General features: G+C 42.2%; 1 protein-coding gene across 5 annotated transcripts in view; it reads right to left on the bottom strand.

The window, feature by feature from the left end:
* LOC145344156 (dedicator of cytokinesis protein 4-like) overlaps positions 1-23,981 on the bottom strand; it is a 410,020-nt gene that overhangs the window by 193,144 nt on the left and 192,895 nt on the right. For all 5 annotated transcript variants that reach the window (XM_080191055.1, XM_080191054.1, XM_080191053.1 and 2 more), the window contains exons 13-15: positions 20,126-20,251; positions 6,023-6,147; positions 2,945-3,107 (exon numbers count right to left, since the gene is read on the bottom strand). In XM_080191055.1, the coding sequence (XP_080047181.1) occupies positions 2,945-3,107; positions 6,023-6,147; positions 20,126-20,251 (414 nt within the window). The remainder of the gene's footprint in view (positions 1-2,944; positions 3,108-6,022; positions 6,148-20,125; positions 20,252-23,981) is intronic.

The following is a 23,981-nucleotide window of genomic DNA, read 5'->3' on the forward strand; positions in this document are numbered from 1 at the left end:
AGTTGAAATACTACAAGTATGTTTGGGTTGACAGGATTCCATTGTAAATATGTTCGATAAAGATTTGAAGGAGGTTCTAAGGAATGTGGAGGAACAGAGAGATCTTGGGGTTCATATCGACAGAACTCTGAAGGTTGCCACTCAAGTGGATAGAGCTGGGAAGAAGGCTTATAGTGTGTTAGCGTTTATGAAGAGGGGGTTTAAGTTTAAGAGCCGTGGGGTTATGTTGCAACTATATCGGACGTTGGTGAGACCACGTTTGGAATATTGTGTTCAGTTCTGGTCATCTGACTGTAAGAAGGATGTGGAAGCGTTGGAGAGAGTGCAGAGGAGATTTACCAGGATGCTGCCTGGTTTAGAGGGTGGGAGGAAAGGTTGAGGGAGCTGGGGTTTTTATCTTTAGAGTGGAGGACGACTTAATAGAGGTTTATAAGATGATGAGAGTGATTGATACAGTGGACGTGCAGAGACTATTTCCTCGGGTGGATGTAGCTGTTACTAGGGGGCATAACTATAAGGTTCATGGTGGGAGATATAGGAGGGATGTCCAAGGTAGATTCTTCATTCAGAGAGTGGTTGGGGTGTGGAATAGACTGCCTGCTGTGATAGTGGAGTTGGACACTTTAGGACGGAGTTTAGAACGGAGTTGAGGAGGAACTTCTTCACTCAAAGGGTGGTGAATCTCTGGAATTCTCTGCCTGTTGAAGAGGTGGAGGCTACCTCGCTAAATATATTTAAGTCATGGGTAGATAGGTTTTTGACAGACAAGGGAATTAAGGGTTATGGGGAGAAAGCGGGGAAGTGGAACTGATCCACTTCAGATCAGCCATGATCTTATTGAATGGCGGGGCAGGCTCAAAGGGCTAGATGGCCTACTCCTGCTCCTATTTCTTATGTTCTTATGTGGAACTTTCAAGCGGTTATTGGATAGGCACATGGAGCACTCCAGAATTATAGGGAGGGATGGCTTGACCTTGGGAATGGACATCGCTCGGCACAACATTGAGGGCTGAAGGGCCTGTATTGTGCTGTAATGTTCTATGTTTCAATGAGGTGTCGTTAAAAGGTCTGGCATAGCAAGGGTTAACCTGGGACTGGGATTGCCCACATAATGATGTAAAGGAACACATGACCCGAGTCTAGAGGGCAGTCTTGGACTGGACAGAGATCTGCGTAAAGACAGCGTGGAAACAGCTCCTCACTTAGACCTTATACTCTGTGTGGTGTATGTATTTAAAAATAAAATATGTTATTAGTTATTAATTACTAGTTGTTAATAAACACTTACTGTTGAAATACATGAGACTCAGAACCCTTTGGTCAGACCTACCAAACCACATACAACACCTTACAACAAAACGCACTAATGATCTATTTTTTTTTATATATATATGAAGATATAAATAAACTGTCAACCATTTTGTTTCCACTTGGCAGGGAGAGGAACATCACCTATTTGTGATCGAAGCTGTTGCCAGCTGCACGATTCACTTAAAGCTCTAGTTTTCTTTATGAAATCAGCACACTCGAGATCATAGGATGCAGCTCTAATTTAAATTCGGAGAGTTCAAAAAAAAATGAGGTATTCTTGAAATAGATTTTGAATTTCTCTCCTCAGTGCCAAGCAGATTGCTCCTCCTCCCAAAAACACTATGTAAATGAGATGTGGAATCAGCACCACACACACACACACACACACATGGATTCAATGTAGTCATTACTTAATTCAAAAGAAAGGCCATGGCAATGCAGGCAGGGAAAGAGTTGCACATAGATTTAGCATCTAAAAAAAGCTTCATGTTTTTGCCTATAATTCGCGAGCAGTGGTCATTTAGCCTTCACCGGCCTTAATGTCGAGGAGATTTCTAGGAAGGCACATAAGCAAAGTGACCTTTTGTCTGCAGCTTTTCATTTTAAAGAAATGGGCCTATCTGAAAACAATTTAGATTGTTAAATCTTATTTGCTTTTGAGAATTAACCCAAAATAAGCCTATTGGCCCATCATGTTTGCATTTCAGAGCTTGCTATCCGTGCAAGCATTTTTCTACATTTATTCATTTAGGTGTTAAAGAACAAAGAAAATTACAGCACGGGAACGGGCCCTTCGGCCCTCTAAACCTGCACCGACTATGCTGCCTGACTGAATTAAAACTCCCTACCCTTCTGGGGACCATATCCTCCTATTCTCATCCTATTCATGTATTTGTCAAGATGCCCCTTAAAAGTCACTATCATATCTGCTTCCACTACCTCCCCCGCCTGCAAGTTCCAGGCACTCACCACCCTTTGTGTAAAAAAAAAACTTACCTCGTGCATCTCCTTTAAACCTTGCCCCTCACACTTTAAACCTATGCCCCCTAGTAATTGATTCTTCCACCCTGGAAAAAAGCTTCTGACTATCCACTCTGTTCAGGCCCCTCATAATCATGTAGACTTCTACCAGGTTGCCCCTAAACCTCCATTGTTCCATGAGAACAAAACAAGTTTATCCAACCTCTCCTCACAGCTAATGCCCTCCGTAACAGGCAACATCCTGTGTAATGTGACCATGTTCATGAACCTGGTCATACTCTGATTTCTGTTGGAACTTTATTTTTTATTATCAAGCTCAAACCATTAACAGAAATACAAAACAATCTTCCGTCAAATATTAATCACTTCCACGTTTTAATAGGTGCACTGCAATATTTTGACAATAACTGGAAAAGGGGTCTACGTGCCAGAAGCTGTGATTTTTGCTACGCATCTGAGACAGGGGATAAAAATGAACATGTGCTGAGATCTATAATAAAATCATAACACAGTTTGAAATAATTCCTCAGTAGGCTGGCGACATTACATCTGACAACCCCTTTTTAAAAAGATCTGCACTTGCAGTTCACACAGGATGGTAGTATTCAGTTATTCACATAGAGTTTTCAGTGTGTAAGTCGGTGATGCTTACTGGAACAGTGCCTGAATTCCAGGCGGACGTGTGCACCCCTAAATTTATCCACAGGAATAGGAAGCTTCAGTAGCTCGGCCCATCTGGGACTATTGTTGTGATAAAGCACAAAGGAGTGATGCTCACTCACTGGGGTTTCTCCAGATCCCAGTGAAATGCAGTCCTGTAAGAGGAAGGAAAACAGTGTTGAAGGTCAAGCAATTATGATGCCTCGATATCCTTTTGCACAAATCAGAACAGAATCTAATAAACCGTAACAGAATTCAGGGTATAAAACAGGCATAAATGATAGGAAACTGACTGGAGAAAGTATCTGATCTGACAGACATGAAATAAATATATTCTCCTGATACCTTAATGAAATAGAAAAATTCTTCAAATTTTATTAGTGGCTATTTGTTGTTAACCTTTTTACGTTAAGGAGAATTTTACAACAAAGAACACATCCATCACAAAAATGCACAATCTAAATGGAAGACTTGTTGAGAAATATATACATTATTAAAAAAAAAAATTGGAGATGGGGCAATAGCTTGAGAGAACGGAACCTCCATTACAGATTGAATAAGTAACAAACCTCAATTAGTCAGTACTCTAACAGTAAAAGGAACACCGAGCTAACAGCAAACATAACAGCTCGAAAGATAATTTAGAGAGGCAAAAGGGTGACTTGTGAACCAAAGTTTCATAATTAGACAAGGCTGATATTGTAGGAATGAGGCACGAATTGACAACAATAGACAAGGCAGAGCTATTGAACAGGCTTTCAATAATGTATTTGGCAGGATACAAGACATGTCCATTCTCCTGAAGGGCTAGAACTCTTCCTTTGAAGTTAAACAAAATTGGTCAACAAGTAAAGTGTGAAAAAGCCTAAAATTTAAGGATTATATGAAGGCAAACAAGAGTATTGATCCCCATGGGCTAAGACAGATATGAAGAACAACAAAAGCATACAAAGAAAGTACTAAGAATATGAGGAAATGCAAGAAAATGCTTGTGAGAAATAGCAAAGAAAACAATAAAGGCTTTTAAAAACATAGTATAATAAAAAGGATGGCCCCTTTAATCACAGATGCAGATGACAGCACAACTGGGAAACTTAATAAATAGCTACTTTCTCCTGGTCTTCCTAAAAGAGGGAAAGGATAAAATACCAGCAATACAAAGAAAATTAAATGTAAATCCGGGGCAAACCAGATTCAATACATGTAAAAACATGGTGATGGAGAAATGCTTTATTAAGGATAGACAAATCACCAGGATCTAATGATTTTCACTGCAATGTATTAAAAGTAGTGACAAAATTGTTGGTCTGTTGATCATTTCAGAACTTTTTTGGTTCAGAAATTGGCCCCCTAAGATTAGAACACTGCTTAATGGTACCCCATGGTTTAAAGATAGGCGAGAGAGATGATCCACAGGCTTATTCATCTGACATCAGTTGTGGGCAGCAGAAGCTGTCATTAGGGACATAGTGGCTCAACATTTGGGAAGATAGGGGTTGATCAGAAAGCATAAGTAATGTCTAACAATCCTTGCTGAGTTTTTGGAGGAGGTCAATTATGTGGTATGAAAGGAATTGTCTATGCATTTTATTTATATGGAGTTCCAAAAAACATTCAACAAAGTTTCACAAGAGTGACCATTCAGGAAAGTGAGAGCACATGGATCTGGAAGCAACTAACTGTCGTGGTAGGGAATTAGTTACGATGTAGGAGACAAAGTAAAGACAATGGGTGCTTCCTTAATGACAGGATGTGACTTGTGCTGTCCCCAAGGATTAGTCTTAGAGGCACAACTTTTCATTGGAGTTATAGAATACTTGGGAGAAGAAATAGACAGTTGTATATCTAGGGCTTTATTGACAACATAGGTGGCACAGCAAGAAGTGCAAATGGATAGAAGAAGTTGCAATGTTTAGATGTTCAATTTGCAAAATGAAATTTGGGCCCAAGGAAGTTAGATCAGAACACACCAGACGAATAAGCCTATAATTTCCTCGAGCATCACTCTCTTCTATCTTTAAATTGTGGGGTGCCCTTGGCAGTTTTCCAATTTAGGTAGACAATTCCTGAACCGAGAGTGTGTTGGAAGATCATGATAAACACATCAACAATTTCCTCACTTACTTGGGGTGGAAATCATTAGAGATGTTTAGTGAACTACTAGGAACTGTGGATAGGCAGGGAGATCTAGTGGTCCAATGTCAGAGATTACTGAGCATTAATGGACAGCCACAAAAAATAATGGGAATGGCTGGTGGAATGTTGCCTTTTATCTCAAGAGGGCTGATACAAAGGGGTAAAGTTATGTCACAGTTGTACAGAGCTCTGGTTAGACAACTGGATGACTGAAACTGCAATGAATCTAAGGCACCAGGCCTCAGTAAGGTCTTATGGAAATGTGGCATCGATTCACTATAATGATACTTGAACTAAAAGGGTTGAATTATGGGGATAGTTTACACAGACTAGGTTTGAATTTCCTCAAGAAAGGTTAAGGGTTGATCTAATTGAGATAATGATGATAAAAGGAACTGACACAACGGAGAGAAAGTATTTCCATGGGTGGGAAGAATCCAGAATAACGGGGCACAACCTTAAAGCTTGAGTCAGACCAATAAGGCTGATGTTAGATAGCACTGTCTGGAACATTCTCAAAAACACTGTTGAACTAGGCCAATAGAAAATTTCAAAAGTGAGAATGATAAACTGTGGCTTGACAAGGTTACTAAGGGTAAGGGAATCAAGGTGGGTCAATGGAATTATGGTACAGACATGACTAATTGAAAGGCTGAATAGGCTCGAGGGGCTCAATGACCTACTCCTGTTTAACGTTCTCATTTCTTCCTTGCTTTCTACATTCAGATTATTCGCTGGACACGGAGAACAGGAAGCCAACGTGTAGGAAATTATGGCACAATGCACAGTGGTGCCAATGTACTTGTCAACCTTGACACACATTTTTCCTCCCCACAATGCAGACATTTGAGGCAGGACTTTCCTGGTCAAATCTTGCACTGAAAGTGTTCAAAACTATCAATACTAAAGTATGTGCAAAAAAAAATTTATTTACCTTCAGAATCATCCCCTCGCTATCTAACACATACATGGTAACATCCACATTCCTGGCCACGCTCTTGCCTCCTTTCTCATACTCCCCTCTCTCCAGTGTTACATACAAGTCATTTCTGATGTCACCTGAGTAAACAAGACAAAATATTCAATTTTAAGAGATACACTTTATTAAGGCTTTCATTAAAAGTCAGGGCTTTCTGTAAATGTTTCTTTTCTGTTGGCTAAGCCCTTTATTTTCAAACTGGATATACCTGGACTGCTCTGAACCACGCATCAACAATGGCTGAGAGGCAGGCAGTTGGCCTGCTCCCAGGTGAGGTTAAGATGTGGTTGAGATATTACTGGGAGAATTTTCCTTCCAGTTTTCTCTCTCTCATCCTGGTGGTGAAGATCTAGGATTGCGCTTGGCAGTTCACGGTGGGACTGCGATCTGGGAAGGAGTGGTGGAGGGGTAAAATTAAATGCTTCCCCCAGGATGTCAACCTTAAAGCTGTTTGGTTTCTTCATGCAACTGGAAGCATTCCATTTATGAGACTGAAGAGTGATTGTGATAGACTGTATGTAAATAAAACAGAGGGCGAGCATTGCATCTTCCAGCCCAGTGTTGCCTAAATGCTGCAACATAGGGAAAGGAAAGATGTGTAGGACTATGGGCAAAGAACAGGGGAGCGGGACTGATAGATCACTGAGAGCTTGGCACAGTCTTGTGATCTGAATGGATTCTGTGCGTTGTATGATTCTACACAATAACCTAGGCAACAGCTCCAGATCCAGCAAGAGAGTCCTTGACATCCCTTTAAAAGAGGATATTCTTAGTGTGTGCATCAGTAAGATATTCCATTGTCGAGAAGCATACAGGTTTATAGCAAAGTTGGAGGGCAGTTGTTCCACGTTGCCTGGGAACAACCCAAATCACTGCACTGTGCTCTTACAGCCGTGTCTTCTCTGGTCTGATTCAAATATTATCTGATTTTCCCTGCAATAAAGCCAATCCCTTGGTCTGACCATTCCACATGATAAAGTATTTCATATTGAAATAGCTGGCTGCAGAAATTTCCCTTATCCCCTCTCCTCACTATGTTTTAAATAGATGTATCAATGTTTTCTGGAGGAAAACAGTATTTCATTACTCACTCCAATTAAAACTCTTGCGAACATTATCGACCACCATCACGTCTGCCTTTAGCCTTCTGTGATCCAGTGGAAATAGTCCTAGGATTTCAAGGCTCTCTTTGAGCCTGCAGATTCCCAATCAATCTACGCTGAATGCTCTCAAAGGCTTGAATGTACTTTCTATAACAGTGTGTCCAAAACTACACACAGTATTTTAATTGTGACAAAAACCCGAAGCCATGTATAAATTCATAATCACCACTTCGTCCTTGTACTCTATGCTCCTACTACTGAAACCCCAAATTTCCACTGGCCTTCGACTTGCATTTGAATCCCCGCGACTCTATTCATCTGCACCCTTCAGTGACTTTTCATTAACTGCATCGCATCAATTTCTTACTTCACTTCAATTCCTGGAACTAAATGATGGAATGCTGCTTTTCTGGTGGAATGGGAAACAGACCAATCCAGGGAGCAGTCCCGGATGTATTCTGAAAAACAATCCCCACTTCACCTATCACTCTCCTCACTTGACAATTTTCTATTAGGACTTGCTTGACTGCAATCAGGAGTCAGATCCCCGCTGATTCTTCACATTCCCAAACTTGGAGTGCTGAAGTGCACTGCAGCTGCATTGTTGCAGTCTCCAGTGAAATCACTGACTCTGTGAACAGCCCCTATACCTTCCTGCTAACCATCCATCACAAGATGCAGCTTATTTACCCATTAAGCTTTGAAAATAACATGCCTTCTCTGAATGTTTAATTCCCTTTGTTACAACGCAGCAATGTAAGGATAGCATTATCAAAGGGAGAAGTGGTTTCAATGCACTCCCACACACTAAGTATGCCCCAATTCTGTATTGATGTAAAACCACCTACGCAGCTGTTGTGATAACAAGAGCCTGCTGCCCTCTAGTGGTGGAATGTGTTACCTCAGGATGAAATGAATGAATAAACATCTTTGTTTGTGTGCATCAATTATCTTCAGGCCAGTTCAGCTTCACAATAAAGAGTTAAACACTGAAAAACCACGACTGTAGCAGGGCACAGCCATTTTTTAAAATGTTATCAGTCTGTGAAGGAGGCCTTCAGCCAGTTAGTAACTATTGAAATAATGAGGCCATTCAATGAGTATCTCCATTGATGTCTCAGGATCATTCTGCTCGTCAATCAAGAGGCATTGTAATCAACAAAAACTTAGTAAGGGCTGACTGACTACTGAACTTTTCAATGTATTTTGACAGCTTATGTTGGCCATGATTAATAGAATTATAGAATCCCTACAGTGCAGAGGCCATTCAGTCCATTGAGTCTGCATCATCTCCTTGATAGGTCTCCACATCATAGAGTATCTGAACTAGGTCTCAGTCCTATTGCCCACCTTTTCCCTGTAAATCCACACATTTCCCATGGCTAATCCATCTAACCTAGACATCTAGGGATACTGAGGGGAAATTTAACATGGCTAATCTATAGGGCAGCAAAGTGGCACAGTGATTAGCATTGCTGCCTCATAGCGCCAGAAACCCGGGTTCGATTCCTGACTTGGGTGACTGCCTGTGTGGAGTTTGCACATTCTCCCTGTGTCTGCATGGGTTTCCTCCGGGTGCTCCTGTTTCCGTCCACAGTCCAAAGATTTTTGGGTTAAATGGATTGGCCATACTAAATTGTCCATTAGTGTCAGGGGGATTAACAGAGTAAATATATGGGTTTACAGGGATAGGGCCTGGGTGGGATTGTTGTCAGTGCAGGCTCAATGGGCCAAATGACCTCTTTTTGCACTGTAGGGATTCTATGATTCTAACTTGCACATCTTTGGATATCATTTACATCCTGAACTCAGTTAATGAATCTCCTAGTCACTAGTGTGACTGGGTTAGCACCTGATGCTCAATTTCTGAAACAGGAGCCCTGTAGGAAAGAGAAAATGTGAAGACAGAAATCCATCTGACCACAAAACGGATTTTCTTTTCAGTTTAAATATACTATCTTGTTGAGGAACACTTTGTATTGGAAGTTTTGGGAACCCCAGCTAAGGAGTTGGCTCCTTAGGGGAGGAAACATGTAGCCTGAGAATATGACTGTGAGTTTGGATTATTTCCAGCTCCTTCGTGGCTACAACCTGCCTGCTTGGGAGATCTTTCTGGAGGCAGCTAATTAAGCAGATTCCTTAGGCATCTACCTTGGAAGGACAGCAACCCCACTAAGAGGTGACCACTGTAGGAGCAGGAAATGCACAGGTGTCTCCTTCTTGAGGTGCTTTCTAGAGCGTTGATCAATTTAACACAAGCGATGTCCACAGCTGCCAGGCCATGCCTGTGTTGGGGGAAAATCCCTGAACAGACTGTTGGTGACTGCAACTGAGGTCCGCAGATGGCTGAAGCTCCTCCTGAGGGAGGGCAGGTACATGACTTCCCCACAGTCTGCCCAGGTTAACAGTAAGGGAAGTCACCCCCACTACCTGCTAGGCTTAGCTCTTAGTGGCTGGCCTGTCTGCGCCTGGGGAGATTCCAGTGAAGATCCAATCAGCCGACAGATTGGCACTTAATAATGCAGGTTGGTGACTCATCACTGCCAGATAGATTGCCAGTAATCACCTACTATTGGGGAGATTGCCCAAAGATGAGAACATGTTGGGTGTTGACCCAATGTTTGCATGGCTCAAGCCCTCCTCCGCTGAAACAATTACACCCTACCTTAAATACCCATGGAACAAAATGAAACAGCTCACTTCTTTTTAACCCCAAAACAGATGTGAAAATGTCAGCACAGTCAAGAATAGATTCAGAACATTTCCTGCCTGCTACGTGAAAAAAAGTGGAAAGGAAACATTGGATGGGTGCATAATGGGCGGCTGAACTAAGAACTTCCTAGTTGGTGAGAAACAGAAATACATATGAAAATTATGTACAGTTTAGCACGGATTATAAACTTTTTTAGTATGCGAGAAGCTAGTAAAACATTACAACCAGAAAGAAAATATATGGATTTTTTATGTCACTTGGAATTTGTTCTACTACTGTTTAATACAACTGTTTGACAATTTAGCACTCCACCATTGACAGTTATATCTTTGAAATTCAATGGCATTACCATTACTGAATCCCCCATTACCTACATCCTGGAGGCTACCATTGACCAGAAACTGAAGTGAACTAGCCATATGAATACTGTGGCTAAAGAGTAAGTCAAAGGCTAGGAATCCTGCAGTGCCTAACTCACCTCCTGACTCCCTGAAACCCACCCACCATCTACAAGGCACAAGTCAGGAGTGTGATGGAATACTCTCCGCTTGCCTGGATGAGTGCAGCTCCAACAACACTCGAGAGACTCAACACCATGCAGGACAAAGCAGCCTGCTTGATTGCTACCCCTTCCACAAACATTTGATCCCTCAACACCGACAGACATTGGCAGCAATGTGTACCATTTACACTGCCATGAACTCACCAAGATTCTTCAGGCAGCACCTTCCAAATCCACAACAGTCACCAACTTGAAGGGCAAGAGCTGAAAAAACATGGGAACACACCACCAGGAGGTTTGCCTCCAGGTCACTCATCATCCTGACCTATAAATATATCACTGTTCCTTCACTGTTGTTGGGTCAAATATCTGGAATGCCCTCCCTAACAGCACTGTGGGTGTACTTACACCTCAGGGACATGCAGTGACTCAGGAAGGCAGCTCACCAACACCTTCTCAAGGGCAACTAGGGATGGGCAATAAATGCTGGCCAGCTAGCGATGCCCAAATCCCATAAATGAATTTTTAAAAACGTTGCCTTAACCTTGAGCTCTGGAATTCCCTGCCTAAATCTCTCCATCTCTTTCTACTGTTTTAAAAGACTCCTCAAACTCTCTCTTTAACCAAGCTTTTGGTCATTTGTCCCAATGTCTCCTCATGTGGTTCAGTGTCACATTGTGTTTGATCACGCTCTTGTTAAGAGTCTTGTGATGTCTTGTTACATTCTTAGAATCTCTACAGGACAGAAGGAAGCCATTCGGCCCATCAAGCCTGCACCGACAACAATCCCACCCTACTCCCGTAACCCCACATATTTTATCCTGCGAATGCCCCTGAAACTAATCAATTTAACATGGCCAATCAACCTAACCTGCACATTTTTGGATTGTGGGAGGAAATGGGAGCACCTGGAAGAAACCCATGCAGACACAGGGAAGACATGCAAATTCCATACAGACAGTCACCCCTGCTAGGGATCGAACTCTGGTCTCTGGCTCTCTGAGCCAACAGTGCCAGCCAATGTGCCACTGTACTGGTGTTATCTAAAAGCTTAAAGTAAGGTCTAATGTTGTGTTCCCTGCTTCCTTCCAATGATAAGGGAGATTCCATGAAGACAAGATAAGTAGCTACAGAAATCTATAATAGTTGGCAAGTTTTCTTGCATGGAGGGAAGCATTGCCTGCCCACTGGGGAGAAATCTGAAAAACTAAAGCCAAAAGTATCTGTTAGAGAAAGCCCACAAAATTTCAACAATTGTACCAGATTACTCAGGGGGTGACTGAACGATACATAAGCAACATTTCTATTCCAACTGTTAAATAAATAGATTGTTGCCCAGATTTCTAACTGATCCATGATTATCCCTTTCTCCCATGGCCAGATTAATAAAAAGTATAGATAAAACTAAGCTCCCTGAAGAATCATAACACACAGTTAAAAATAGGTTTCACTGGAGCTTCTGCAGTAAAATTCAATGTTTGGCTCTCTACGGGTTGGAAACATGACACAGATGGAGAAGCAATTACTTCCTTTGAGGAAAATGAGGTCGCCTGTAGATAAGTTTTACACAAGAATTTTCCAATTAACATGAGCCGAGTGAAATCATTTAGGTTAAACTTAGTTTTCTGACAAAATAACATTAAAGCAGTCATTTGGGGAAGGAGAGTTGGTGATAAAATTGTACTACCTACTTTGGCGCATGCCTGAATGACTCATGGAAATTAAGTCAGAAGACTGTACACAATGCCTAAAATGCAATTCTGTCACAGTTGTCATGCGCGAGGCAAAAGGCAATTTTTGAGCTAATGGAAAACTCCGAGCACGCGTGGCAGAGTGGTTAGCACTGCTGTCTCACTGCACCAGGAACCTGGGTTCAAATCCGGCCTTGGACGATTGTCAGTATGGAGTGTGCACGTTTGCCGTGTGTCTGCGTGGAGTTCTTTTGATTTATTATTGTCACATATATTGGGACACAGTGAAAAGTATTATTTCTTGCTCTATACAGGCAAAACGTACCGTTCAAAGAGTACACTGGGGAGAAGGAGAGGGTACAGAGTATAGCGTTACATTCATAGCAAGGGTGTAGAGAAAGATGGGCTTAATATATGGCTGGCCCATTCAAAAGCCTGATGGCAGTAGGAAAGAAACTGCTCTCGAGTTGGTTGGTGAGCGATGTCAGAATTTTGTATCTTTTTCCTGACGGAAGAAGCTGGAAGAGAGTATGCCTGGGGTGTGTGGGGTCCTTGATTATGCTGGCTGCTTTTCTGAGGCAGTGGGGAGGGTGGATGGAAGACTAGTTTGGGTAATGGACTCGGTTCCCTCAGACAGTCCAAAGATGGTCCAAAAGATGTGCAGGTTAGATTGATCAACTATGTAAAATTGCCCCTAAGCATCCAAAGATGGACAGAGTTATGGGGATAGGGCCTGGGTCAGATGATCTTATGGAGAGTCGGTGCAGACTTGATGGGCCAAATGGCCTGCTTCTGCACTGTAGGGATTCTATGATTCTCAGGATAACCAAAAGGGGATTACTAATGATAGGTTAATTTTAAAAATGCATTGTGTTCACTGTTATGTACACATCGCCAATCACACAGCAAGTAAGATTCACAATTGAAATGAACAGCAAATTGGTTTTTGTTGATGTGAGTGAGGGAAAAACGTGAGTGAGAAAACTGGTTTGGAGTCTCATGCCCTTCTTCAATAATTGCCATGGGATCTTTCATTCCCACCCAATAAAACCTCCGTTTAGTTTCTCATCCAGAGTACAATCATTTCAGCAATGTATATTCCTTCTGTAACTGGCTGATACGTTCAGCAAGTTGTTTTTGTGCAACATCTTCAACAACCAAAGTTTGCAAGATGCTTTAGAGTGGAAAAACAGACAATGTGTGGTAGGAGGAGGCATTAGGAGAAGTGACAAAAAGCTCATCAAGAAAATGGAATTTTAGGAAAAAGTGGAGATGGCGAAAATTCCAGAATACGTGGCCAGCAATGATGGGGTGGAATGGATACACAAAGTGTCCAGAATTGAAGTAGTGGAGAATTTGGTTAAAGTGCAGATGGTTGCAAAATGGGATACCTTTCCAAACGCTAGAGAGGACTTAAACATGAGAATGGGAGCAATAGCCTTCATTCACGTAGTGCTTTAAACATAGTAAAATGTAGCAAAGTGCTTCACACAACAGTTACCAAATAAAATATTTTACACTGAGCCACTTGGTGATATTAGTACAGTTAGTCAAAGTCTTGAGGAGTTTCATAAATGAAGAGTATGAGTTAGATAAGCAAGGAGGCTTAAGAATAAAGTGAATAAAGGCAACAGTAGGTCGTATGACATTTTGAACCTATTCTGCTATTCAATAAGAACTTGATTGACCTTTAACCTCAATTCAATTTTCCAACCAACCTCCAAATTCCTCAATTCCTCGAGAGTTCAAAAATCTATCTCAGCCTTGAAGTTAATCAACTCAGCAGTCTTAAATGTTTGATCACTTATTCTGAGACAAAGTCTCAGTAAGAGAAATAACTTCTCATATCCACCCATTAAGATGCAAAGGATCTTTCAAGTGTCAATGAAATAACTCCAGACAATTTAAGCCCAACACACTCAATGTCCCACCACAGAGCAACCTCCTCCTCCTCCAACACCCTGCACCCCACGCCCCCCACTCCAAAACATTCTAATGAACTTTTGCTGCACTTCGATCAGGCCATGTTTGCTCATCTTTTGGTGTGGGGACCAAAGCAGTGCACAGAAGTCCTGGTGGGGTCTCATCAAAACAACTGTAGTAAGAGTTTCTTTCCCTTGCACTCCAGGCCCCTGTTTAGGGAGGGAAATTCAGATCCTCAGGCTGAGAGAGTTAACAAGCGTGCAGCAATTAAAGTAAAAGATGCTCAACAGGCTGGGCCCAGAGGTGGGTTATGGAGCCAGTGGAGCTGAGGGGTGAGGGTGAGGATGTCATGGAAAGATTTGAAAACAGGGATGAGATCAAGGCATTATTAGACCAGGTCTCAAGTTAGCTCAAAAAGCATTGGAATAATGGCGAATGGGTTAGCAGAGTTTTTATATAGAGTTGGAAATAGGAGGCCAACTAGAAGATTCGAACAGTCACATTCAGAAGTACTAAAGGCATGTCTGAGAGTTTCAGCATCAGATGAGACGAGGCAGATTAGAAGATGGGTGAATTTGCAGAGTTGGAAGGAGGTGGTTCTTTTGATTCAGCGAATACATGGTTGAAAGCACATCTCAGGGTCACCAAGACTGAAAGTTCTGGTTCAGAGAGCGGAGTGGAGTTTGTGGTGCAGGGACAAGAAAATGGTATCAGTCCTTCCAATACCTGGTTGGAGGAAAGTTTCTAACTGATGAGGGCCAATGTAGGTCAGCAAGGATAGAGATGATGGGTTAGCAGGACTTGCAGCATGATTGGATACAGGCAGGAGATCTTTTAGATGAGCTGAAGTTTGCAGACAGTAGAAAATGAGAAATCAGACAGCACTGTAATGCCCGATTTTTAAAAATTATTTCACAGTATGTGGACAACACCGGTGAGGGCATCATTTATTGTCCATCCCTAACTGCCCTTGTGAAGGCAGTGCTAACCCACTTTCTTGGACCACTGCAGTCCACTGGGTGTAATTACACCCACAGTACTGTTAGAGAGAGAGAGAGAGAGTTCCAGGAATTTGACCCAGTAACAGAGAAGGAACAGTGGTACAGTTCCAAGTCAAGATGGTAAGTGGCTTGGAGGTGGTGTTTCCACGTATCTGCTGTCCATGTCCTTCTAGATAGTAGAGGTTGCAGGTTTGGAATGTGCTGGTGAAGCAGTCTTTGATGAGTTGCAAGAATATATCTTGCAGTTGGTACACACTGCTTCATTGTGTGTCAGTGGAGGAAGTGAATGTTTAAATGGTGGATGGGATGCCAATCAAGTGGGCTGCATTGTTCTGGATGGTGTTGATTTTCTAGCCTCACTGGAGCTGCACTCATCCAGCCAAGTGGAGATATTCCACCACACTTCTGACTTGTGTCTTAAGACAGTGACTAGGTACTGGGGTGTCCAGTGCTGAGCTGTTCACTGCAAGTTTCCCAGCTTGTGACCTGCTTTGTAGCCACAGTGTTTATATAGTTAGACGGTCCAATTTCTGGACAATGTAATGCCCAGGATATTGATAGTGGGAAATCCAGTGATGGCAATGCCATTGAATGTCAAAGGGAGATGGCTAGAATCTCTCTTGTTGGAGATGGTCATTGCCTGGCACTTGAGTGGCACTTACTAGCCCAAACCTGAATGTTGTCCACGTCTTTAGGTGGCACAGTAGCACCGTGGTTAGCTCTGCTGCTTCACAGCTCCAGGGACCTGGGTTCGATTCCCAGTTTGGGTCATTGTCTGTGTGAAGTTTGTACATTCTCCTCGTGTCTGTGTGGGTTTCGTCCGGATGCTCTGGTTTCCTCCCATAGTCCAAAGATGTGCAGGTTAGGTTGATTGGCCATGCTAAAAAATTGCCCCTTAGTGGCTTGAGATGCGTAGGTTAGAAGGATTAATGTCTAAATATGTAGGGATATGGGGGTAAGGCCTGGGTGGGATTGTGGTCAGTGCAGACACAAGGGCCAAATGGCCTCTTCCTGCGCTGTAGGGTTTCTACGATTCTATGATTCTTGCTGCAAGTGGGCACGGACTGCTTCAGCATCTGAGAAGAAGCTAAACATTGTGCAAACATCCATCAAACATTCATACTTCTAATCTTATAATGGAGAGGTCATAAATGTGGAGATGGGAAAAGATTCAGAATCAAGTCTGACTTCTTAACCTTCCAGCTCAGAGCCGAGAGTCACACCAACTGACCAACCTAACAGAAGATATTTTGGTTGGTGGCATTTTAAAGCTCATTTATCAACATTTGGATTTTGGATCAAATGTTAAATCAAGACACTATCTACTTTAGTGAACTGCCCAGAGAGAAAAAAAAACTAGGATTCCTCTCACATTAATTCTTCAGTTAACACCCTATCATCAATCTATTGGTTGAGGTGTTTTATCACATCCTGGGTTTCCTGCTGACGTGGGGCGATAGTAATAGGAATTTCCATTGACAGCAGCAGAGCCAGAGAATCCTGCTGCTAGCCAACGACATGTCACCTCCTGCCATCAGTGGGAAACATGTGGCTGGAAGGCCAGAGAATCTCACCCACAGTGTTTTCGGTGTTTGGTGGATTGGCCATGCTAAATTGCCATTTTGTATCAGGGGGACTAGCTGGGGTAAATGTAGGGGATTATGGGGTTAGGGCCTGGGTGGATTGTGGTCGGTGCAGACTTGATGGGCCGAATGGCCTCCTTCTGCACGGTAGGATCCTATGATTCTAATATATATAAAATATATCTATTTTTCTCTCTATATATAAAGCAATATATATAGCCTTCTTTCTCCTACTTGATGAAATTTAAAGATAAAAGACAATTTTGTTTTGTCAAATCAAATAATACATTTACTTGGGAGTAGTTACTCAAACCTGTGACCTAATAAAACAGTTAATTTCAGTTTACAACTATTGTGTTATTATTCAAAATAGAGTTATAATGAAAGCTCTTCTGTGAAAGCTTCCTTTGGGAAAGGAAATGTCACTCAATAGCTTCACCAGAACTAAATGCTAAGTTTGAATTAATTACAATTAGAATGCCAGTTAAACACGGTAACTTTACTCAGAGCCAATAGGGATGCATTTTTTTTTGTGAATTTGCAACTGCAAAATGTAAATTTTGAGCTTTCCTTTATAGCTGATTTTACTCATGTGAATTTGGTGTGTTTAGAATGAAAATTGACAGAAAAATGAAAGCAAAATAAGTCACACAAATTGTGAAACTTACAAGTGTTTCCTGAACAAACAAATTCAAGTCATTAAAATAGTGGAGCGAAAAGGAGGGTTTTAAAAGTAGCTGCATGTGAAATATAATCCCTTTGTGGCTCCCAAGTCTGAATTTGCAAAACACACTGCCTTTAACCCTCACCAACCCCTTATTATCCTCACCACATAAAAGGCATCAGGGCAGAGTTAAGCCTGACGCAACTGGATTTACAATGAATGGGAATGCCGCAAAAAGCACCCAACCACACATGCCCAGTGATCACTCCAGAGGATAGCATCTGCATTTGGACCAAAGTTGGCCATGATCATCTCTGCCTGGATGTGAGCAGCTCCAACAACACTCCAGTAGTTCAACACCATTTGGCCATAGCAGTCTACTTCATTGGCATCCATTCACTACCTTATACATTCACTCCCTCAACCACCAGTGTGGGGTGGCTACATTGTGTACAGGAGATACACTCCAGCAGCTTGCTAAGGATTCTTCAACAGCATATTCCAAACTCTCAACCTCAATCATCTAGGACAGGACAGCAGGTGCGTGGGAACACCAACGGCTGCAACTTCTCTGCCAAATCTCACATCTCCCAGACTTGGAAATATATCGCTATTCCATTACAGTCATTGGTTCCAAATCCTAGAACTCCACCACTATCAGCACTGTGGGTGCACCTACACCACAAGGGCTGTAGTTGCTCAAGGCGGCAGTTCACCATCGCCTTCTCAAGGGCAGTTTGGAATGGGAAGTAAAGACTTGCCTTGGCGAAAAACTGCAGCAGGCGACGGTGCAGAGGGACCTCGGGGTCCTTGTGCATGAGTCGCAAAAACCCAGCTTGCAGGTGCAGCAGGTGGTCAGGAAGGCAAATGGGATGCTGGCCTTCATAGCGAGGGGGATTGAATATAAAAGTAGGGAGGTCTTGCTGCAGCTGTATAGGGCATTGGTGAGGCCGCAGCTGGAGTACTGTGTGCAGTTTTGGGCGCCGCACCTGCACAAGGATATTTTGGCCCTGGAGGGAGTGCAGAGGAGGTTTACTAGGCTGATACCGGAGTTGAGGGGATTGAGCTATGAGGAGAGGCTGAATAAACTAGGCTTGTACTCGTTAGAGTTTAGAAGAATGAGGGGAGATCTCATTGAGACGTATAAGATGATGAATGGGATGGATAGGATAGAGGTGGAGAGACTCTTCCCGCTCAAAAAAGACAGTAGGACTAGGGGGCACAGCCTCAAGATAAAGGGGAGGCGGTTTAGAACGGAGTTGAGGAGGAACTTCTTCACTCAAAGGGTGGTGAATCTCTGGAATTCTCTGCCCGTTGAAGTGGTGGAGGCTGCCTCGCTAAATATTTTTAAGAAGCGGGTTGATGGGTTCTTGATAAGAGAGGGGATTAAGGGTTATGGGGAGAGGGCGGGAAAGTGGAACTGAGCCACGACAGATCAGCCATGATCTTATTGAATGGCGGGGTAGGCTCGAAGGGCTAGATGGCCTACTCCTGCTCCTATTTCTTATGTTCTTATGTTCTTATGTTTTCAGCAATGACCACATGCCATGTACAAGAAGCAATATATCCTTTTAAGGGAAAAATAATAAAGAAAAGGCACTTTTGGATTTGTATAGTGCTTTTGTCAAACTTTGGATTGTCCCAAAGTATATTATAGCCAATGAAATATTTTTGATGTATAATTACTCTCGTATGTGGGAAAACACGGCAGCCAAATTGCATACAGCATAGTCCCACAAACTCCAATCAAATGATAATCAGATAGACTTTATTTAAATTGGTCACTGGTAGAGGGCTAAATAATGGCCTGGTCAATGAGGAGAGCTCCCCTGCTCTTCTTCGAATAGTGCCACGGGATCTTAAACATTCACTTGAGGGGGCAAATCTGAAAGATATGACATCTAACAGTGTGTCATTATCTTAGGACTGCAATGAAGTTTTAATATTTTTAAAAATTTTAATTCATTTACGGGATGTGGGCATTGCTAGCCAGGTCAGGGTGAATTGCACATCCCTAATTGCCCTAGGGAAGGTGGTGTTGGTGAGACATCATCTTGAACCACTGCAGTCCCTGTGATTATAGATACACACACACACACAGAACTGCAAGGGAGGGAGTTCCAGGATTTTGAAACAGCGACAGTGAAGGAATGGCAATATATAATCGAGGTCAGGGTGGTGAGGGACTTGGGAGGGAACCTCCAGGTGGTGGTGTTCACATACGTCCTTTGTCCTTGTCCTTCTTGCTGGTAACGGTTGTGGGTTTGGAAGGTGCTGTTCAAGGAGCTTGGTGAACTCTTGCACTGCATCTTGTAGATAGGTGGCAACCATGTGTACTGTCATCAATGGTGGAGGGAGTGAATGTCTGTGGAATGGGTGCCAATCGACAGGACTGCTTTGTCCTGAATGGTGTTGAGCTTCTTGAGTGTTGTTGGAGCTGCACTCACCACAGGCTGAGTGTTCCATTACACTCCTGACATGTTGTTTACAAGTTGAAATCTCTGGAGTGGACCTTGAAGGCACAACCTTCCAACTATCACTGAATATCACTAAAATGTTAGCCTTTTTCATCCCTGCCTATATATAATACAAATAGCTCAAAGTCTTAAATATCAAAAAGGTAATAATTGAAGTGGGTAATTTTCAAATGCTGTTTTGGTTTTTGTCATGTTTTGTATAGCATGAAGTTCTCCAGAACAATACAAATATAAAATTATTGTATTTTATTATAAAATTATAGTACATTAAAATTATTTTAAAATGCATATTAATTACTTCCAAGACCTTGAGAGAGCCACAAGCAAAACTGTGAAGACACAGAATGAAATGCAACACTGTCTCCAACTGTTTCAGCATTATCCCAACAAGGCAAACCTACCTGGCATTATGATATCCGAGAAGCCCAATTTTCTGGTGATAGCCACACCTCTGGTGAACAATACCGGGTACTCTCTCCGGATCTGATCAATATCTCCATGCAGCAGCTGCAGTGCAACTGACAAACCTTTAACAAAGAACAGACACATCACATGTTGAAAGTTTATGGAAATTGGCTGCTCACTCCTTGAAAGAAAACCTTCTGCAATAAAACAGGAGCTCAGTTAAAAAAAGAACCCAGAACCTGATGATTGTGCTACAGTCTTTGTGGAAAAAGAATTCATTCTAACAGGTTCATTTAAGATTATTTTCTAATGGAAATCCGGAGCGCTACATCTAAAAGGTGCACTTTGATCAAGTGCTTATCGCACTCTGTTGTATCACATATTATGCAGAGCTTCCACTGCTGCTTCTTACAAAGTTCTGACAATTCTCGAGTTTAATTCATATTTATGAAAGGTAATTTCTGCATTTAATTTAGCTTTACTATTCATTCAGCATAGAAAGACTCTCACCTTTCGTCCCAGTTGCAAAGAGCACTGTGATGAAGTATCTCATCCAGGAGTAACTGCTTTCTTATTTAGAGCAATCAAAATATACAGTGCTTTTGAAGCACAACACTGGGAATGAAATCCATCAAAACAGGCTTGCTTACAGATACAGTGCAACATTGGCCACACCAGACTAAGATGAGATTTGTTGTCTCCAGCCATCCTGCACTGCAATCTCAAAGTAAGATTGACTAACATTGTGTCAGTGTAAGGCAATGCCCCATCTAGCAATGGATCAATTAACATTTTCTTATTTCTTCAAACTGCATAAACTAACTAGGCAATGGCGTATTGGATGATGCAGCAGATTAGAAAACTGCCCTTTGCTTTCCAAGGCTTAGTTCTGGAACCAATTCAAACTGGTTTATTGCAAGTGTTTACTAGTTCCACGAATCTCATGTGAAGTGGATTTGCATTCAATCAAGGTGCGAGTTCATAATACAGAATTGGCATTATAGATTTCCAATGAGAAATGTTGATATGCAAAATGAAAACTCAAGTCAATGCATTATTCAGTGTTCTTCTGAGTAAGTATCCAAGCTTTTGTTAATGTGGGACCTTGCTGATCAGTTGAGAGTTTAAAACAATGTTCCCATTAATTTTCATCTAACAAACCCTGCTTAGCAATAAACCTTTGAAGTACAAGCCACAAATGGACCATGGATTTTATTTTGAATAGCCGAGTGTTGAGGCTTATTGTTGAAACAGGAGCTAGCTTTATCCCACATCTGGTTATGCTATAAATCTCAAGATGCTGACACAGGGCACATGTAACAAAATGGGAATTAAATGAGGGATTCAGAATACTTGGATAGATCACTGCAACACAGATCCAAATATTGTATGACACTGACCTAATGGTGGTGGTCTCTGGTTACCATTAATGGCACACACACAAAGAGCAAGCAGTACAAATCTTATTTTAGCGCCAGCTAATCAGAATATTTGCATCAACACACAGTCTTCAACTCTAAATTGTGAAGCCTTGTGCTTTAAAACAGCTCCAAGTATCAGATTTTTATTATAAAAGCAAAATACTATGGATGATGGAATCTGAAACAAAAACAGAAAATGCTGGAAAATCTCAGCATCTGTGGAGAGCAAATAGAGACAGTGTTTCGAGTCATCGAAACATTGGCTTTATTATCTGTCCACAGATGCTGTCAGGCCTGCTGAGATTTTCCTGTATTTTCTGTTTTTGCCCCAGATTTTTATTGTCAGCCTTCAAAATAAGTCAAAAGTTTGGTAAATATATAGAAAGGATATTATCAAAGTAGAAAGAGCGCAGGGAAGATGTATGCTACGAGGACTTGATGGTTTGAGTTATAAGGAGAGGCTGGATAGACTGGGACACTTTTCCCTGAAGCGTAGAAGGTTGAGGGGTGATCTTATAGAGGTCTATAAAATAGTGAGGGGTATAGATTAGTTAGATAGTCAATATCTTTTCCCAAAGGTAGGGGAGTCTAAAACAAGAGACCATAGGTTTAAGGTGAGAGGGGAGAGATACAAAACAGTTCAGAGGGGCATTTTTTTTTCCCCACAGAGAGGGTAGTGAGTATCTGGAACAAACTGCCAGAGGTAGTAGTAGAGGCAGGTATAATTTTGTCTTTTAAAAAGCATTTAGGCAGTTACACGGGTAAGATGGGTATTGAGGAATATGAGCTAAACACGGGCAACTGGAACCAGCTTAAAGGGTTAAAAAAAAAGGGCGGCATGGGCAAGTTGGACCGAAGGGCCTGTTTCCATGTCGTAAACCTCTATGACTAATATCTTTCTGCGCATTCAGTCTTCACTTACATTGCATTTCACTTTGCAGAATCTCTGCGAGTCTACTTAAAAGTTGAATCAAATGCACAAACGGACCAGCAGCCATGTATCTGTTGCTGAGAAGCCCTTTACTGTTTACCTGATTCATCAGAACTGTGGATTATAATTAAATGGAACATTCTGTGACTGAAGGAAATCAGCAGCAGTACAACTCATCATGTGGAGCATTCTCCCAAGAAAGAAAAACTTGGAACTCTTATCCCTTGTACATTACTTTTAAACAGTGTATTTGCCAATATTCTGTCTTCCCGTCTTCTCCTGAAGGCTCTGACTCCTTGCGGGTGCATAAAGCTATATTATCTGATCATCAGTTACAAGTGGTGTGCCTCAGGGATCTGTTTTGGGGCCACTGCTGTTTGTAATTTTTATAAATGATCTGGATGAGGGTATAGTTGGGTGGATTAGTAAATTTGCTGATGACACCAAAGTCGGAGGTGTGGTAGATAGTGAGGAGGGGTGTCATAGTTTACAGAGAGACTTGGACAAGTTGCAGAGCTGCGCCGAGAGGTGGCGGATGGAGTTTAATGCGGAAAAGTGTGAGGTAATTCACTTTGGCAGGAATAACAGATGTGTAGTGTATAGGGCTAACGGTAGGACTCTGAATAGTGTTGATGAACAGAGGGATCTAGGTGTATGTGTACATAGATCCCTGAAAGTTGGGAATCAAGTAGATAAGGTTGTTAGGAAGGCATACGGTGTCTTGGCGTTTATTGGTAGGGGGATTGAATTTAGGAGCCGCAGCGTCATGTTGCAACTGTACAAAACTCCAGTGCGGCCGCACTTGGAGTATTGTGCGCAGTTCTGGTCCCCACATTATAGGAAGGACATGGAGGCATTGGAGAGGGTGCAGAGGAGGTTTACCAGGATGTTGCCCGGAATGGAGGGGAGGTCCTATGAGGAGAGACTGAGGGATTTGAGGTTGTTTTCGTTAGAAAGAAGGCGGCTAAGAGGGGACCTTATTGAAACATATAAGATGATCAGAGGTTTAGATAGGGTGGACAGTGATAGCTTTTTTCCTCAGATGGAGAAAGCTAGCATGAGAGGGCATAGCTTTAAATTAAGGGGTGGTAGTTATAGGACGGATGTCAGAGGTAGGTTCTTTACCCAGAGGGTGGTGAGGGATTGGAATGCCCTGCCTGCTGCAGTTGTAAATGCGCCTAGTTTGGGGGCGTTCGAGAGATCCGTGGATAGGTTTATGGATGAAAAGGGATTGGTTTAGGTTAGAGGGTCATTGCTTTTTAATTGGTCGGCGCAACATTGTGGGCCGAAGGGCCTGCTCTGCGCTGTAATGTTCTATGTTCTATGTAAGGGTGTGGAATGCCCTGCCTGCAGCAGTTGTGGACTCGCCAACTTTAAGGGCGTCCAAATGGTCAGTGGATAGGCATATGGATAATATTGGAATAGTTTAGATTAGAGGGTCATTAGATTGGTTCCACTGGTCGGCGCAACATCGAGGGCCGAAGAGCCTGTACTGCACTG

This window comes from Carcharhinus amblyrhynchos, chromosome 6 (genome assembly GCF_965287045.1).
Source record: "Carcharhinus amblyrhynchos chromosome 6, sCarAmb.v2.hapA, whole genome shotgun sequence".
Taxonomy (NCBI): domain Eukaryota; kingdom Metazoa; phylum Chordata; class Chondrichthyes; order Carcharhiniformes; family Carcharhinidae; genus Carcharhinus; species Carcharhinus amblyrhynchos.